General features: G+C 35.1%; 2 protein-coding genes across 2 annotated transcripts; both read left to right on the forward strand.

Moving 5' to 3' along the window:
* Positions 1-4504: 4504 nt before the first annotated feature.
* Positions 4505-12941, forward strand: LOC124452117. The gene is made up of 4 exons (XM_047002707.1): positions 4505-4673; positions 4753-4780; positions 10820-11179; positions 12874-12941. Exons 1-4 carry the CDS (start codon positions 4629-4631, stop codon positions 12939-12941), a joined length of 501 nt encoding a protein of 166 aa, XP_046858663.1. The 5' UTR covers positions 4505-4628.
* On the forward strand, positions 12941-19611 carry LOC124452118 (serine protease hepsin-like). The gene is given in 6 exon segments (XM_047002708.1): positions 12941-13070; positions 16716-16904; positions 17402-17554; positions 18364-18556; positions 19339-19368; positions 19370-19611. Coding segments are annotated over 6 exon segments (894 nt in total). The 3' UTR covers positions 19569-19611.
* The last annotated feature ends 497 nt before the right edge of the window (positions 19612-20108 follow it).

Below are 20108 nucleotides of genomic sequence, written 5' to 3' on the forward strand. Positions count from 1 at the left end.
AATGACGACCTGATTGCTGACATAGGGACGACTCGGTATTTTCTTTTTACAACGATAGAATTATGACATATGACATATAGACAATTGTAATGAATGAACTAGATAGAACTATATAAGGACAGGAGTTTTAACTTTAGATAATTTCTGATGAAGACACTGAACTAGAGTATATATAGGACTCAGGTTTCAACATCAAATCACTTTTGATGTAGGCACTTGACTGAAGCATACGAGGCCTTAAGACTCAACATCAGATCACCACTCATGAAGAGATTGGAGTCATAATGAGTCATAAACGGCAGTGTAGGATGGCTTTAACAAACAATTCATAATTCATCTATATGATCAGTACTACGGGAGCTGAAAATCAAAGTAAGTTTTTAAAGAAGTAACTAGACTTTATCAGGAGCTTGTTGGGGGTGCTACCTTGCGCTTAATATAAGTCCTTTCTACTTTGAAGTGCTTTGTTAGTTCTACCTAGAGTTAAAATGCACTTGAACTAAGATTAGGGCCTACACTAGCACGCTGATTATAAAGGGTGGTGTTGTGTATATTCACATATTAAGTTGTGCTCGACTGATTTCTTCTGAAAGTGAACTGGCTTTCTGTAGACGTCAGTCGAGCACAACTAATTATAAATCACACACCACCGCCACCCACATTAGCGTGTTAACTCCGATCCTGACTTAGACTTGCTTCTTCGGTTCTTATATTAAGCATTATATCGTTTCTTCTTTAGCTGATTTTTGTACAGAAATGCTGAACACATACGTTCACACATACTTTAGATAATTTGGGTATCATGAACTCAATCAGCTACAATGGACAAAGTTTGCTTCTTCACTTTAATTTTAATTTACTTGCAAGTTTATCATATAATTACCCCGAATGAACGAGATACACTTCACTATAAATTGCCCTACGTTCATTTTCTAACAGGACGACAGCAAAACTTATTATTTTTCTTACCGGGTAGTTAAACTGCTATCGTTGGACTTGTTCAGTTTGTTGTCAAAACTACACCACACCATAAAACAGCAGTTCCACATCTGTTGAGAGTGCATTAGTAGTGCGATTTTTTTGCAAATCCTGGTGGATTTAATAAGGCAAACAAAACAATACAGTAATATTTATGCACTAAGGGGAGAGCTATTTAAAACAAATTCGATATTATTTGTACATAATTAAGCTGTCAATTTGTCTTAAATTGTCCAATTAAAAGTAATCCCTGCTAAAGTGCAATATAAATTTCTAGTCTCTCTATCAGGCGCTTGGCAATCTTTGCAAAAACTTTCCTGGCGTGAAATGATCCAATTTTAAAATGAAAATCCGTATCGTCAATTAAAGAAGAGAGTGAAGCGTTTTGCTTTCAAATACATTTCATGCTGTTATTCTTTACATTTTGAAGAACACTCAAATAATTTATTTCTCCTCACCTGTCAAAATAACGTAGAGTCAAATATCTGCTTGTTTATTAAGCCTGTTCATTACATATTTTGCTCAATTTCAAGTGTTTATTAGTGAAACACTTAATCGCCACTGTGTAATCGGAATTTCAGAATGGAATTTTCCCATGATGTTTAACATTGAGCAAATGCGTGTGAAAGAGTAGAATTTAATGGAGCAGACACGCCAAAACAGGTATTGATTTTATTATTATAAATAGCAATGGTTACATTATTTGTTGAAAGGCATATTAGATTTTATTGCTTTGAAATGCTGGTGTTGCCCTACTGTCAGGACATAAATAGTATCATGGTCCACCAGCTCTTTTCGACAGCATCCCTGGTTAGCTTGTTATCACAAAACCCATTATTCGTGAGGCAAATAAATTTTTTCTGGGTCAAGTGGTTCAACAATTCTTGGGCAAATGTGCAACATCTAGCATGATTTAGATTTCAATTGGATAACAGCATTTGTACATTTTTTTGGATAACATTTTTTTGCATTTTTTTTGCATTTTAATTGGATAACAGCATTTGTACATTTTTGAAAATTTGCAAGATACAACAAACTCATAAAACTGCTTGAGTACCACTTTATATATCCATTGTGACATTTTCATCCTTAAGACTGTTCATGTGCCAGTTTTATCATGTTGATTTTCTTAATCTTAATTATTATCATCACAAGAGTTTTCATGGAAGAAGTAAGCTACTACCTGTATGAAATTATATGAATGCAAACTGCAAATAAGAGTTAACATAGATAATTTACATTTTATGTTGTGTCTGTTTCAGATCACCCTATACACTTTACATGTATTAAATAAGTTATTTGATACAAATAAATTGAAAAAAGTAATCAATCAATAATTCTATTGAGTAAAATTAAATTTTATTTTCAAAATGTGAAAATAGAACAGCATTTATATAGCATGCCTGAAAAGCTGAGTGTCCTATATGTATTATAGTAGACGTTACGTCGATATTTTTATTTAAAATATAGTACAAAATCAAAAGTCCCATAAATACTTCGACATACACGACTGTAAAATGCAGTCTGGCTGAGTGAGTGAATTGAAATCTTTCTTCTTAATTGCACAGAGCCATTTTGACTCTTGTCGATACTGTTTTTGCCACTCGGGACCAAGTACGTTTTACACCCTTTGTTCCTTCAGTAGGTATAATGAGCACAGCATAAAACCGAACTTTTTAATTTAATTCAGTTAAACTATAGTTTTGTATTGCGCTCAAGGAACAAACATGCCGGCGAGCGACCTATTTAACCATATTCACTCAAACATCTTGCAGAATACAGAGAACAATACATGTTTCATTTCTCTCTACAGGGCTCTCGTTACATGTACTTATTTTCAATGGTACATTTCTGCATGTGGTCATTTCTTTTCTTTCCTTTCATCTATTATCTTTATGAAATGTCGGTAAAATAAACATTTTTTATCAAAATTGGTCAATTCTTAATTCACCGGAATCGATCTTGATACTCGTTAAACATATTTTATCCCTTATTTTCTCTAACTACCTTTCAATAAGCTATGATATTTTATGGCATACTAACTGTCACAGCAGAGACTCGTATTTTCTTAACTTTTTTATATACTTTAGAGGTTGTTGTATGGCTAATCCTCAGTCACTACAATCTGTAAATTGGAAACTCTCTGTATTAAGAAGTTTAAGAGAAACGAGCGTCTCTAATGTCCTGTAAATTACAAAATAAGTTATGTCGGAGCAGGATACAAATTTTAAGCTAAAGGCATTAAGTCATTCCAAAATCTAGATGAGATTACTTATAAATTTCATCCTAAAAAACTGGATGATGATTTAGGGTTTAAAAGTTCTTTAATCCAAAATATAGCTTCCTGCCATTAGTTATGCAGAAACAAATTCAACTCAACTGAGCTAAAAAGGGCTCAAAAGCGAAAAGCAAGTGAAGATGAGAAAGAGTGCAAAGGAAAAGACCATGTAAAACGAGAAAACAAGCTTACTGTATTTTTCATTAAATTAGCAACGCAAACGCAAACGTAATTCAAGTAGCTTAAACTGCACATTGCAATTGGGCACTGCACAGTTCTAATGCTGTTCAATTAGACCACAAAGCAATTCGGCAATGCTACAAAAACTTATAAAAAGAATTTTATTTTAAACTAGCGCCCTCCTTTTAGGTCATATATTGGATGTAAAATGATAGAATAAAGATTGAAATACAAAATTTCCTAAAATCGTCTTTTTGACTATAGAAATCTCGCAATGATCAAATTCTCTTGAAGTCAATGGTATTGTGTAAATTTACATGATGATTTAAAGAGAGCTTTCTCTCGAATATCGATGCATTCAAATAACACAGACGAGCAATATCATGACATTAACAAAACTTAAAATTGGTAACCGAATACATCACATTTTTAATTTTTTAACATGGTGCTAATTTAGATTTTATCAAAAACATCAAAATTCTAACTGGCTGTAAATCAATGCGTCACTTTGTCTGTCAAAGAACCCATCTCTTTTCTCGCTGTCGGCCATTAGTAAAAATGCCAATACAGTCAAGGGCATACTGAATCAAAACACTTAAAATTCCATCCGCAATTATAACACGGTTTTTAGGAAATGATCCCCTCCCGCTTTTGCTTGACTCGAAACACTGTTATTTGTTATTTACTAGATTCCAAAATTGCTGCATGGGCTACATATCTAAGAAAAATATTTAGCTAAGCGTAATTGATAACGCAGTGGTAGGTTTTCCATTGCAAGGTAAAGAAGTTGAAACAATTAACGGGAAACACGATTTTTGCTCAATAGAGCTCTTATATTTTCAGCGAGAAGGATTACTAGCTTTATTTAACGTTGCCAACAATTTTTGAGACTCCTCAGGAAATAAAATCAGAAAATGTCAAAAAGCACCGAAAAAAGTTGATAGCAAAGGCTTTCGAAGCACAGCTGTTCTAAGTATGTCGTAATAGAACTTTCGGATTGGCCAATCGTGCTCGTGTCGTCATTAAATATTTTAAAAGCTTCAAATTTATTCATAGCTAGCCTCACAGTGGTAAGGGCTCAGTATATAAAAAGGCTCTCAGGGTTCAACGACGCAAAACGAACCGGTTGTCTGCAATCTTACACGGACACAAATACATAATACATGAAAAAGACGAAAACTGAAAACAGACAATGTGGAAGACAGTCTTTTATGTGTCAGTGCTAATCTTCGTGACAGTGAGTATTGACAGAATTTCACTAAGTCTAATTTTCGTTGGCACAAATCCTCTAATACTTGCTTCTATTTCTATTTCAGTCGTGCACCTTTTCAAGCGCAAGAAGAGGTAAGACGGGTTTTTCCATTAAGCTTTTATATTAGCTTAAATAGTGAAATAATCGCTTTCATCTTCAAGACGTCGCATCACAGAAGCGCGAAATATACGGGCAGGTGTTTTTACCGGCGTTATTGCGTTTGTTTATTTATTTATTTGTTTCTTATCACTGCCAATAACATGGTAGATACAAAGGAAACAGCAGCATTCATAAATGGCAGGGAATACCCATTGCCTCTCACCGTTTAGAACGAAAATAGATGGCAAATGTTTTTCGTACATCATGAGAACAATTTTACGGTATATTAAACACAAACTTGGAGGTGAACAAAGAGTTGCGAAATGTTGCAAAACTATACACATGTCTTTAACACTGAAACCTACTAATTTCTTGATTGATAAGTTTCTCACACTTTCAACAACAAAATGCCAAAATGAAAAGCATTTGTAACTCGTTCGTCATTTGGCAAAGTCTTTTGTACAATATCTACAGATCCAAATTTTAATAGTTACCTATATAAGTAAAGATAGCGCGCAGAAAACACTTTGTGATATATATATTTATATGAAATGTGAATAGAAATGTATAAATCTAGGGAAATTTCACTAATCCGACACTTTCTTACAAAACAAGGAGCTAATGTATGTTGTCTTTCATTACATTCAAATTAGCAAGGGTCCTTAAAAATTAAGTTCTCAATATTGGAAATGATATCGCAGCGCCAAAAGCAAACACAAAGTCAATATCACACTCATTTTACACGCAGAGCTCACTAGCAGTAATGCCAATGCAACAGCTGGAAAGTTCACAAAATTTCTTTCGAAATATAATATAAAACAAATTCCGAAGAAACAAGACATCTTGAGATTGCAAAATATGAATCAAAACAAGACGAGAAGTAAACTGTAAATTTTCGACTTTATTTCAAAGTCATCCTCAGACTGATTCTGTCTGAGGAGGACTTTTAAATAAAGTCGAAAATTTACAGTCCTCGTCTTGTTTTGATTCATATTTCCCAAGATGTCTTCTTTCTTTGTTTATTTACTCTCTTTTAAATTGTCGGCTGGTCATGGTTTTCTTTCGAAATATTCGACAGTGTTCGATGATTGTTTCTAGCTAATTAATCCCTTTCCACATAGACGACAAACAATTGTCCGAATTATTCAAATTATCATCAACTTGTGACATTTGCATTTAATTTCAAATGTTTCCAAAGTCAAAGCCGTTTTCGCAAAATTATAAGCTATCAATTTCGATGAACTTTTAACTCGAGCTTGCAGTTTGATTGGATTGAACATATTCAAAACTGCTATCATGCTATCTTTCTCAATTGTGCAACTTGTGAGCAAGTAGATGGTTTTCATAATTTTCACAAGCTTTTCAATATGTAAAGAACTGCATTAGGAGTAGGCCATAGTCTTGGAAAAAGAATGCAAACGGCTATCGTTACTTGTATTTTTTTCTTTTTGACTGCTCTTTGTGCTCAGGTAGCTAGGACTTTTATGAAACTGTGGTTTATTTGAACGCATAGTAGAATGTAGAGAACTCGATACAAAAGTAATCAAATATAAGATTTATCGTCCAACTTATTTTCATGCGTACTCACGTGAAAATGTTACATTGTGCATACGTCATAGTGTAAAATGTGACGTATTTAATTACAATACACATGTTTTTATACAGCAGTAAAGGAGATACGATTGAGTGTTATATTACTAAGAAAAGAAAATGTTAACTAAGTTAGATCAATATGTACATACGATGAAGATGACTACCGCTAAGGCCGTCGAAACGTTAGTCAACAACAACAAAACAGTACTTCTCAGGACTATACCAACCTGGACGATCTACATTTACAAACATGTAATGTACATACCACCTCAGTAAAACTAGAAGTTTTTTAACCACAACAAAGGATGTTTGAGTGAAACGTGGCTATAACAGTTCCTTATAATGAACACCAGTTGGCACGACGAAGAAACGTAGGTAGCATTTTAGCAACCACAGCAGGATGCCAGCATCATGATTATTTTGTCCCTGATCGAGTTTGTCCCGAGGTATATGCAGTTAATAAGCTGTAAAGGTAAACGAATCAACAGACCACCATCTCTAGCTTTGATCGTTCAACTTGTTTCATTGTATTTGAAGAATTTTCGGAAGTTATGAACAATTCTGTTAGGTTTGAGGTAAAAAAAAGGCGCTCTAGTAAAAAAAAGACTTAACATAAAAGATATTATTATCATTGTGACTACTAGCTATAAATTGTTAAAAATATGGAAGAGATCGAGACTCTCCAATTTCAACTGAAAGCGTATTGGTTTACACAAAAAGCAAAGCGGAACTTAAGGATTTCACTGAGTTAATTAAAATAGTAAAGGATTAAGGATGCATCTAACATGAGTAAGATTGCTATTCTCAAGTCAATTCAAAAAGACAATGACGTGTGAATGATATTGCAACGAGATATGCGTTGATGTCATAAATCAACATGTTGCGGCGCTAGTTCAAAATCTCTGGTCAAATTGGCGAGCCGTGCCAAGACAAATCAACATTCGTTTCGTTGTCCCGCCAAATCCACTCAGGTATAAAACGCAATTATGAAGAGAGATAGTCGATACCCTAATTTGAGCCATTTCTTTACATAGAAGTTTACGAAGCTATGTCGAAACGCTGTAAGATTTGTCTTTGCAAAGACTAAAAATATTACGCGTACATTACCGTGAAAATCTTCCACTATTTTCCAGAAGCAAAGAAACGCCGCAACAATTCTCCTTACGCTCTCTAGATTTGCGTAATAAGGTCATTTTTGCGTGTAGATTCCCATTGTGAAGCATAGTTCGTTGAGCCACTTATTTAATTAAATAAACCTTCATGAAATCTTTTGAGGCTGGCTGGCATGGTGATAATTTAGCCGCTAATTTAAGACCATTTAGCGTTTGTCTGCACTATCAGACGAAGAGCTAATACATCACGTGAATGGATTGGATTCCCACTAATATGAACGCCAGAATAAAGTTTTAAGCAAAATGAGTTCTGCTAAAATCAGTGCGTGTGATGTGAACAGTGTGGGTGTAAACGAACAGAAAAAAGGGGAAAACAATAGAAAATTTTGTCCGCATTGACAGTCCATTAAAACTAGTTGTAGGGCGAATGTTGCGTCCCTTACGAAAGCTGCTCCTGTTTCGTTTGGATCTGAGGAGGATGAATTACCCCATCGTTTAGAAGTAGTAAATATCTTAGTGATGGCTAAAGGTGGAACATCAGAAAGATAGTCATAGAAGTGAGAAATACGACAGGTCATGATATCAGACTAAAAGGGCATACTATCCCTGGTCTTCTTAAGATAGTTCAATCTCTTTGTCCAGAAGAGTTGGATCTAAAAGATAAGTTAAATCATCCATCCCCCTCAAACAAAGTCACCCCATTTAAAAATCAACTCGGTTACAGAAAACCACTGCCCATAGAGTTGTCAGATCATTTGAAAGCTGTAGATTTAGGCGATTTGAAACCTGAACAAAGAAAACTTGCGTCACAACTGTTATTAGAAGAAGCAGATAAATTCTCGCGGAACAACGATGATATTTGGGTCATCCCTAGCCTTAAAATGAAGATTAAATTGAATGACAAGACACCCATCCAAAGTACGTTCCTGTGCTTCGTCCCTTTATCGAAGTGAAGGCTTACATAGAAGATCTTCTCAATTGTAGTTTTATCCGAAAGTCGAACTAGTCGTACAGCTTCCTCTTCGTGTGTTTAACGGAAGAAACATGCGAGTCTTAACCCACAATTTATGTACTTCATCCTTGCAACTATTTACCTGCAGATGAACACCACAAAATTCCTTAATGACCGGAAGTAACGCAAAATTTACGACAGCCACCACTACAGATCACATCTAAAACAGAACGAATGAAGGAAGAATGTGCCAAGATAGTGAGCAAGTCCTCAACTATTCAAATAGAGACAACACCTCTTCTCAGGATACAACACCAGTACTGGGAACTGATCTGTCCATGAAAATGCTCCTAACTCTCCACTTACACATGACCTAGTACAAAAAGAAGAAATAGTGGCCAAACCACCACTTGACGGCTTGGTTGTTGATCAATATGAAAACCCTACGTGTGCTGATACCCCTATTGTACAAGAATGTCGTAAGCCTCGTCGCGCACGACGACTCCCAGGCGGTTGATGTACTATAAATCTATAGTCCTGGTTACCCTGCTGAAGTGTTTCCAGCAACTGCCCCATAATAGTTAAAAATAGTACAATACAAAAAACAATCGACCGTTGCTCGCAACCACTTAACAGCTGTTAACTGCCGTCTTTGTTCATCGAGCACAATTGCATAACCTTATATTATACCTTAACCCTCCAACCAAATGATGCCAGACGTGTCCGAGCTAACGGCAGAGGATAAAGAAGAATGAAATGCAATTATGTATAAATGATCCGGGTATAGGACATGTACCAAAAATTGTGACTGTGTTCTTTGTCTTGGATTTTCGTACCGACTTTTAGGTGTTTATTTTTCATAAAAAAACAAAATTTTAGCTGGAAAAATTTTTCATCCTCTTTTCGTTTTATGCATATTTGCTTCTGTGAAATATGGTAAAATTATTTATCTTAATATTCGTTTAAATATACTTCATCTTTGAGAGCTAAATGTTGTGATTATGAGAAAATGCCATCTTCAGTTAAGAAATAAGAGATGCTTACACTGTTTGCACTGGGTCTTACGCAAACAGGGGAGACCATTGATCTGCTCAAGAGCTCTCACAAACGTCTACGATGTTTGCATAAGCAAGTGTAAACACGAATAAGATCTTTTATTTGTTTTATAAAAATAACAGCAATTCGAAACACTTGTTTTAATTTTCTTCAATATGTATTTGTAATATATTTGCAAATTCTTTAGATTTGATTTAGTTGATCGAGTTCAGATCGGTTTGTGATGAAAGCTCAGTGATCAATCAGCGCAGGCGTTTAATTGTTTTTGTTTTATAATATAAAGTAGAAAGGGTTAAGTAATATGACGCAAAACTTTTGATACAATAATTTTCATAAAACAGGGTCACTCTCAATAAAATTTTCGTTTTATTTCATGTTGTTTCAACTTGTTGCTACTGAGGAAATATGAGACCAAACAAAGCATGCATATCATAAAAGTTTATGCAAGAACACAAATTTGAGGTTGCACTTTCTTAAAAGGACACCACATTCAAAATTGTCAGCGTCCAGACTCACAGACACCCATGGCTTCACAAACCTCAGTTTTCGACCAATTTCTGGTATGATTTTAAAAAACTTGCAAACAGTCTTAAGCCGTTATTGCAAATCATTGCGCTACATAAAATAAATTAAAAAATCAATCACTTAATCAGACTCATTAAGCTCAAAATTAGATAAGGTATAGTAGCTATAGCTTTTGAGAGCAATTATGGATAAAACACCAGCCACAGTTTTGAAGACGGCAAGGAGTGTTAGCGTTAATTGTTTTCTTGGCTGGAAATGTTTTGCATATGCTAATTTCTGCCAACCATTGTAGCTGTTTTTCTTCACAAGAATTCCACTTTGAAATTTGATTGGCACTTATGATTACTTCCTTCTTTGACTAACCAGTCAGGAGCATTTTACTAAAATTTACACCGTTCAAAACCATTCAGAATTAATAATTTTATCATGTATATTATTATGCTTGAATTTGATGCATGAAGCAAAATGTTTGTAATCATTTCATCTAAAATGGAGTCGATATATATTTTCCTTAATTCGTATTTTATGCAATTACTGTTGTTGACAATAAAAGTGAATGACTCTCCCACAAGATTTGGTTATTTTAATATAATTTTGGTTTATTCACCTTTAAATATATTAAAGTTGTATTTAATGGTATCTTTTGTCTTCTCTAGAATTGTTTTCTGAAATAAACAATAAAGTTCTGAAACCTGATTACAACACAAACGGAAGCCATGTTTTTTTTGCCGTTCGCTGTCTAATTAATAAGAATAAGAATACTAGTACGATTCAACTTATTTCCATTAAAACAGGCCAAGCTCGTGGGAAATGTGAAATCATTCGGGATGAGATCGTAAGACGACCCAACTCGGATAAAACTATTTACATTCCAACATGTGACCTAGACGGAACGTTTGCTAGAAAACAGTGTCGCTACCAGCCCACCACAGTAACTTGTTGGTACGTAGACAAGAACGGCAAGCCTATTGGTAAAAACAGATACACCCACGTAATCAGCACGTATAGCAGCACGAGAAAAAAGTCAATGACGCTAACACAACAGCAAATGACAAACAATACAAAGAGAACAATTCGATATAAAATAAGGGCGTCAAATAAAGAAATCGTCGAAACAAACCCGTTGATGGTAAAGACAGGAAATGCCAATATCAGTAAGGGCTCTTTCTCACTGTATATTTTTCTCAAGTAAACATCCTGCATAGCAATTGTTGCTTTTGGAAGAGAATAACCTAATTAAAACAACAAGGTCAACAAATGACTTAAGCCTGACTTCAATTAGAGAACTTTTCTCGCAAAGCGATAAATTTTGATATGAAAATATTCGTGAAAATGAGTATTTGTCTTCCACATGTAATAATAAACATGAAAATCACGAACAAACTAATACAAAATGTCTGTATCAAACACTAGCTAGACAACTGCTACTGCTTCAAAATGGCATGTTATAACTATTGTTACTGTAACGACGACCAGAACAAAGAAGCTAGTACAAGGAACGGTTCACCATACGTTGTTTATATGTGGAACGGGCTCTGAAAGAAGAATTTCCGTCTTCTCTTGAGAGAGCTTAATTTTTATGACCGGGGAAATGTTTTCATATGCATGGTTTGTTTTCTAATTGGTCTAGAAACTTCTTAGTCAAAATGGTCGGTTCGCAGTGGTGTATATAGAGTGGTCAGATGGTATGAAAATTCTTTTTACAAGCAAATACCTCGAAAACTAAATAGGATAAAAAAAACGTCAACAAATCAGACTTACTTAAATCTGATTAGCTAGCAAATTTTTGCAGCGAAAAAGTGGAAATCATTCGAACTCAAATTTTCGTCTTGCTGAACAGCTTTCAAATTTCCTCGCCATGCTAGGTGACGTCGTTGAGTATCAGCGCATTTTTGAATTCGAAAAATTCGGGAAAGAGCGGACCAGAAAACTGACTTTACAACCCAATCTAGTAGAAGCATAACTCCGTCAAAATGCTAGTAACAACGACTCAGGCAAGCTGCCATCTTGAAAGGCGGCTAAAACTAAAGTAAAAAAAAAGCTAATTGCATTAGAAAAGCCTAATAGAAGTCGAGATTTTATCGTAGACACGTGAGTGTAGTTTTCAATTTTCTCTGACGGGTTGACAATTGATTGAACTCGGTGTTTATTGAAAAATCGAAAAGATATTTTCTTTCGCTTGACGTTGCATATTTGTGTTGAAATTTCATCAACATTGATCGGTAAAACAATTTGCTTCCTTCTTTGAACTGTAATAACGTCATAAAGACGACATTTATAAGTAAACCTGACTGAATATGATCATCAAAAGTAAGATTGTCGAATTGGAGTCAAGTGAAGTGCAAAGAAGGAAGCAATTGGTTTTACCGGTCAATATGATCAAATGTCGACTTTTTCGATTTTTTGCAATAAACACCGATGTCTTGTTGACTTTCTCTTCGCAAGAAACAGCAGGTTCAATCGATGGTTACCCAAAGAGTCTTAAATGCAAAATACCCAAATTCAGCTGTCATATGACTTTAGCCACAGAGGCAGACAGGCCTATAAAGTCACGGGAAAAATTGTTTGGAATATGGTGCAGTTCTCAATAAACGGTTTGGACAGAATAATAATTATTTATTGTTTTGTTAGTCATCTATTTTGAGTTTTCTCTGTAACTTGGTAACCTTTAATAATTAATACTTAAGATAGCGGCAAACCACCACTTTTAAAAGCAACTGACTACAAATAGCCACTGGCTGCAACAGCCCCTCTTTCCATGTTTTTCTTTGAGTCAGGAAGAGGAAAATGCACCCTGCTTGGCGTAACTGTAAAATGCAAACTTAGCCTAATAGCATTTTTCGAACAGCCGTAAAGTATTTGACAAAATGCGAGAAATTACGAGAAAGAAGACTTCGTCAGGTCCGTCCTCAATGATGATTCCGAACTGCACCAGAGATGGGGATTTTCAACTCGAACAATGTAATGTATACAAAACGAAATGTTGGTGCGTTGGAATGAATGGAAAGAAAATTCCTGGGACTAAAGTTCGCAACAAACTTCCGAGTGCTATTTAGGTGAGTTTATGCTACTCAAATTTGTTATAAAATCAAACGCCCATCAGGCCTTCACTCAGTCTACTCGTGAATACTGCTTGGCTGTATTTGTGCAGTATAAAATAGTTGGCAAAAAGCACAATGAAATTCGCATAATGCAATTTCACATTCAGCAATGTATTATGTAAGTAAATCATGTCACGCGTGCAACGCTTTAAGAAACATTTTGATTGGTTAAAGGACTTTGTGTTAGTTACGTGTGCTTTATGTATCTCGTGACAACATAGGAAAATCTGAATTTCAGGCATTTAAAACAAAATATAACATGGAATTCATAGGAAAATCTGAATAATCTGCATTTAAAACAAAATATAACATGGAATTTCATCACATTTTCTTTTGTCTTTAACTTTAGCTTACGCATTGCTTACACAATGAAATAAATTAAAGTGACTGCTTAATTATGTGTCGCTTAACACAGATTGACAGTATTATTTGCTGCCCGGCATAAAAAGCTGGAAACTAATGTTGTTTGTAAATTCACATCATAGAAGTTGTATAATTTTTTAATAAATAGATTTTTTATACATAGACTATTTACATGTGTAATGCGACGAAACATTGTGCTTTTGTAATTAAGTTGGCCCGTATATGCCACAGCTTCTCGGTAGAAATTTGCATGTACTTCATGCAGATCAAGTTTCTCCAAACAAATCTGACTGTTCTCTGTACAAACCATTGTACAAACATTACGTTGCTCAATGGAAAACGACATGCTCCACAAAAATGTTAACCTTCGGCGTGTTGAAATGCCAGTGTCTTCTCTATGCTAAAATTATCTTTCTCTATATAAACACACCTCCACTCGACAAAACTAACACCAGTGCAGAGTCGTGGTCACGGGGAAGGGACAAAGCCCTGTATTTGTAAGAGTTGGAACACGTATTATTCTATGCATTTTGCATTATGATCAAGGTGATTGGGTAGATATGGTCAATTGGGCATCTAGCCGCCATTTTTGTTTAGCCGCCATGCTAACTTTTTTACATAGGAGATAAATTATAAAAAAATGTTTTCAATGATTTTATGTTGTGTTATAATAGTTCCAATCATAGCGATGATGAAGAGAAACACACGCCCTCCCTTGTGGCAAAAAACAGTGTTAAAGGCGTACAATTACATCCACTGCATTAAATAAATGCTTTTCTATCATTATGACATCTATAAACAACCGAGTTTTAAAGGTAGAGGTCACTGTCTATTCATGAATAGGAAAACACAACAGAAAATTTGTCTTTCCACCATTAAATGCTTTATATTTGCTGGCGTTTAGAACAAAAATGGCGGACGCTAAGCAATTTTACTTAGACGTTGTCTCAACTCTCCTAATACAGGACTCTAAGAAGGGGGTAACTGAACGCAAAACAACTACAACACCATGATTAGCAACTTTTGTCCGAACTTTGAAAAAAAAGTATTTAATGTCAAAATTTTATGTTTCTTTCCGTGATCAAGGAGATAGTAATGATCAATTGTATATAGACAGTATGATTTTCGCAATTGATCATTTTAGCAGTTTACTTAAAGTGCCTATATTACCCTCAGAGAAAAATCTATTTTGATAGAGTTGACCATTTTCAGAACATTTACAATATATTTTTGATCGTCCTTGACTTTTCGGGCGTCAAAATTGGCTTTTTTCGTCTTTACCCTAAGGTGTTGTGACTGGGTCTAGTTTACCGGACATGACGAACATTGGACAACCCGCTTTTTTAACGCTGATATTCATATTGAAATTTGTAGAAAAGTCAAGAAATATATTTTTCCTGAACTTAAGTTATATTGCGCACTTTGTTAATGAATCACTCTGTGATTTTACTGCGTAAAAGCAGCGTGCTCCCAATGTACCTCACGTTTGATGAACTAGACCCAGTCACAGCACCACACTGTCAAACACGAAAAACGAACTTTGACGTTATTAAAGTCAAGGAGGATCAAATTTTCGTCTCATAAAATATATTGCAAATATATTTAAAATAATAAACTATCTAAATAGATTATTCTCCTGATGGTGATATAGTCCTTTTAAGCCGGTTACCGTGATCGGCAAACTACAGTAGACAAATTAAAAGCAGTTAGGCCCTGACAATGATTGTGTGTACGTGTATTAGTTTTGTGGGGCAAGAGCGTCCCGCAACTTCGTTTTACAGGGGAATATAATTTTAGCATGTAGAAGAGGTTTGCTGTGTGCTCGTAGCTTAGAAGATATTACATTTGAACATGCAGAAGCTTGACATTTATGTGGAGCAAGTCGTTTTCCTTGGAGAAATGCTCAGTTTGTACGGAGTAGATTGACTGTTCACTCAATTTTTCGTACGGAGAAATTTGATATGCATGAGACAGATGCAAATTCCTTCGAAGAAGCTGTGGTACACACGCTTTTGAGATATTACAAGAAAAATATAGTGTTTAGCATGTTCTAACATGACTTCGGATCTGGGCTCTCCACCAATTTTTTAATTGACAGTCAAATAATAAATACATGAATAATTTCTCAATTCTGATTGGTATAAAGCACTGATCTCAAAAAAACTGGACAAAGCAACTGTATTTTTGTAGTAAATATATTTTAAAGCCACCGCCCCCTTTACTAATAGACCAACACATCCAAAGCTTTTTGACAAAACTATGGACAACATAGCAACATATGGCCAAATTATGCTTTGAAATAATGCAGAAAGTGAAAAACAACCTTTGTGGCGATAGTAAAGCGATTCAGAAGGAATAATAAGCCGTATAAAGGAAAAATGCATGTAGGTTTCATTCTGAATCACTCGTAAAAGGCTTGTAATTTTAAAGGATTGATCAGATTATGATCGTAAATGAGATTATTTAATCAGTTTGTACTTCTGAAATATGATTCCAACAATTCCAGGTATTTCCATGCAGTTGTGAGCTATTTTCCATAGTTTTTCCATACCACAGTAGAGTTACCGACGACAAAAATCGCGGCATTTTAAATATAATTCATCATATTTCATCATATTTTTAGCTTTTCTATAAACTGATTTATCTCTTAGTTATCTTCATGTAGTTACATGTTGAACTTTCAGGATTATTCACGTACAAATCCACAATACATTTGCTCCTTATTTTCGCGAGTTGGTCCCTTAGTAATGGCAGCGTTCCTTAATTTTTGTTTTCAATTTTGTGCTAGATGCTTGATCCGGTCTTATTTCGAGATCAGTGGTATAGAGGCAGTGCGATTCTTATTTAATACCAAAGTAAAATAAGAAACGTAGAGCAAAACGAATGTGATGATTACTTGACGCGTGTAATTGTTACATACATCGCAGGGTTTAATACGGAATTTTCTTAACATAATATAGCCAAATTAAGTCCACCTCTGAGTCTCCGACACAACAAAAAACAATTTTAATATCAACCTGCGTTGAAAACTACAACACGTTCACAACCAATCAAAATGCACAAAGTACCTCACATGTATGGTTTCCGACTGCGTCATTCAGACAATAGCGATAAACATAAACATCTTGTTCTTTAATACTTATCACTTCGAAAAAATCAGAAAAATCCCAGGAAAAAAATTAAGTTAATTATTTACGTTAATTTTTAATTATATTAATCCACGTTTGCTTTGTAGACACTTGTGGGAAAAGATTCAGGAAGGGACCGTCACGTATGCGTCGCATCGTCGGCGGACGAGAGTCGAGCCCAGGTACATGGCCATGGCAGGCAATGATTCGCTCCAAACACCGAGGTCACATATGCGGTGCAACGTTAGTGCAAAAAAACTGGCTCGTCACGGCAGCTAGCTGCTTTGGTAAGGAACAAGACTTAAAATAAAACTCTCATGAAGAGCTAAGGATAAAGTTATTACAGTAAATTACTCAAATTAACTGTATATTTTAATGGTCGAGTTTAAAAAAACCACAAAATCTAATCAGGAAAAGTATAAAGCAACAACGCAGAAGGCTTTCTGGGTTTAGTCTTGCTTTTCGAGCATTATCGATACTCATTTCTTTGTAGAAATCCATTTTTTGCAGTGAGCGAGTATAGATACATTTTTATTTGCCTAATGCAATGTGACATGCCCTCTTTATAACGATGTATGAATGAAGTCGTCTTCCACATTGCTCTTATCGTATCAAAACTATTTGTTGGGCATGCAATGTTAGACTAGCAAAGAGCAGGCCAGAATATTGCTAAACGTTTAACGACCACTGCATATTGATTTTGATTTCGAATCAATCTGAAGCATGTTTAATAAATTAGCTACAAATAGATATGCTTCAAAAATGCAATTCTCTGTTTATGCAGACAACTACACAAAGTGCATCAAGGAATGGACGGTAATACTGGGAGCACATGAACTAAACTCCAGCAGCAACACCAAGATAGGAATTGAAGCAATACACATTCATCCGAAGTATCAACCAGGAAAAGAAACACATCCTGGAGATTACGATATCGGTAAATGATGAAAATAGATGCATGGTTTTATGAAATGACTTTAAAACTAGAAAATAGCATTTCTGATGAAGACACTAAACTGGAGTACATAATAACTCAAGTTTCAACATCAGATCACTCCTGATGAAGACACTAGACTGGAGTATATAAGGACTCAAACCTTCACATCAAATCATTCTGATGAAGACACTAGACTGGAGTATATAAAGACTCAAGTCTCAACATTAGATCACTCCTGATGAAGAAACTACACTGGAGTATATAAGAACTCAAGTTTCAACATCAGTTCACTCCTGATGAAGACACTAGACTGGAGTATACAAAGACTCAAGTCTTAACATTAGATCACTTCTGATGAAGACACTAGACTGGAGTATATAAGAACTCAATTTTCAACATCACATCACTCCTGATAAAGACACTAGACTCAAGTATAAAAGGACTCAAACCTTCACATCAGATCACTCCTGATGAAGACACTAGACTGGAGTATATAAAGACTCAAGTCTTAACATCAGATCACTCCTGATGAAAACTAGACTGGAGTATATAAGAACTCAAGTTTCAACATCACATCACTCCTGATGAAGACACTAGACTGGGTATATAAGCACTCAAGTTTCAACATCAAATCCCTCTTGAGAAAGACACTAGACTGGAGTATATAAGAACTCAAGTTTAACATCAGGCCATTCTTGATGAAGACAGTAGAGTGGAGGATTTACGTTTCAAGAGAATATCTCTCATAAAGATAATAGACAGTATAGTATACGATTAAACTTAGAAATTGGAGATTTTCTTTCTTTCAGCTATACTGCAAATGTCAAGTTCGGCTAGAATACCCAGAGATATTATGCCACTCTGTCTACCGGGAAAAAAGGTTTTATACAAAAGATGCTCCATCACTGGTTGGGGACGTACTTCCAATAGTGGTTCCTTATCAAAAGTCTTACGTGAAGCCTACGTCGATCTTGTACCTCTGGATAAGTGTAATGGAGAAAAGTAAGCAAGTTTCATCGTAATTCATGTGCTCATAAAATGGGCATTAATGTTGAAAAGAAAGATCATTTTCGTTTCAAGGGAGTTTTTATTTGATATAAAAATAATGTAGAAATCGTGTCATAAGTACTTTAAGTAGACACATTGGTGAAGTAGACACAGAAAGAGTGCCTACCATATTAATTGACAAGATGACCTTTAAAAACACAGGCGTCAAAAAAACAGTGTTGTATTACTCTACGATAAACGAGAACTTTAGTCGCGCAGGAATCTCGCTGGTTGCGTGGTTTTTGCAGGAAATTTTAATGGCGAAAATATAAACAACATGCCATTAAAATCAATAAATTTATCTTTTAAATATTGTTTTTTGAAGTCTATTTTACAAATGATAGAAAACATATTTACTTTTTTTAGAGTTATAGCAACTTGTAAAGTTGAGGAGAAACTCGAAAATTCTTGGAAACACTAGCACTACGAAATCGTGCTTGCAAAGCAGTTTTCGTATCTTCAAACTTTCTCTTGTGTTTCTATAATAGCGCGTTCAGACTGAGTGACGGAGTACGATACCTTGTTTCGGGCAAAATCTGCAGGCCGTTCCACTACGTAGTAATTAGCTTCGTTTTTATATTTTCATGTTGTTCATTGTAAATATGTTTGCTGAAAACTAAACAAGGGAAAAAGCAAAAATAAATACATCGTTTGCAGAAATAAATAGAAACCGCTTCTAGAATAAAATCTGAGAGGAACCACGATCTTTTAACTCACAAAAAGTAATTTTGACCTAGATCATATAATGGTACCATCAACGATCGCTTTATGTGCTGGATTTAAGGAGGGTGGAATTGATGCTTGTCATTTCGACACGGGAGGACCGCTGACATGTCCAATGAAGGGCGGCGCTTGGGGATTGGCTGGCATAGTCAGTTGGCGTCAGTCATGCGCACAGCCACACAAATACGGCTTGTACACCAATGTAAGAAAGGTTCAACGATGGATTGAGAAAATCATCACGTAATAAATAAGGTCCTAAAGAATCGCCACCATCATCATCGTGCTTTACGCCCTGGTAAGGGCATGCCAAGGAAAGATTGACACGAGGAAAGGTTGAAGCGACCGCAATTGGAAAAATATTAGTTCTCTTTTGCTTTGCGATAACATAGTTGAGAATAAAATAATGTAAATTAAACATACTCCGATGAATAAAAGACATCTTGCACTTAATATATATGAGTTAAATGGAAAAAACAATAACAAGATTTAACTTTTCCATTGGTGACATGTTGGGTTTTCGACCCTTTTTCATAATCATAGTCAAAACGAAAGTCTGGTCTTGACAACGATATTTAGAGATGGTTTAAAAGATATCTTTATTCAAAGACGTGTGTTTTATCCTATATTTTTTGAAATATAATATAAATATTTTCATATAATTCAATTAAAATGTAGAACGATTTGTACTATAACTGTCAAGTCTTTGTAAAGAACTTTGCCATGAAGTGCATATGTATTGTAGTTATCACGGACGGATTTGTATATTTTTTACAGGGGAAAACAT

Source organism: Xenia sp. Carnegie-2017, unplaced genomic scaffold (genome assembly GCF_021976095.1).
Source record: "Xenia sp. Carnegie-2017 unplaced genomic scaffold, XeniaSp_v1 HiC_scaffold_24, whole genome shotgun sequence".
Lineage (NCBI taxonomy): Eukaryota > Metazoa > Cnidaria > Anthozoa > Malacalcyonacea > Xeniidae > Xenia > Xenia sp. Carnegie-2017.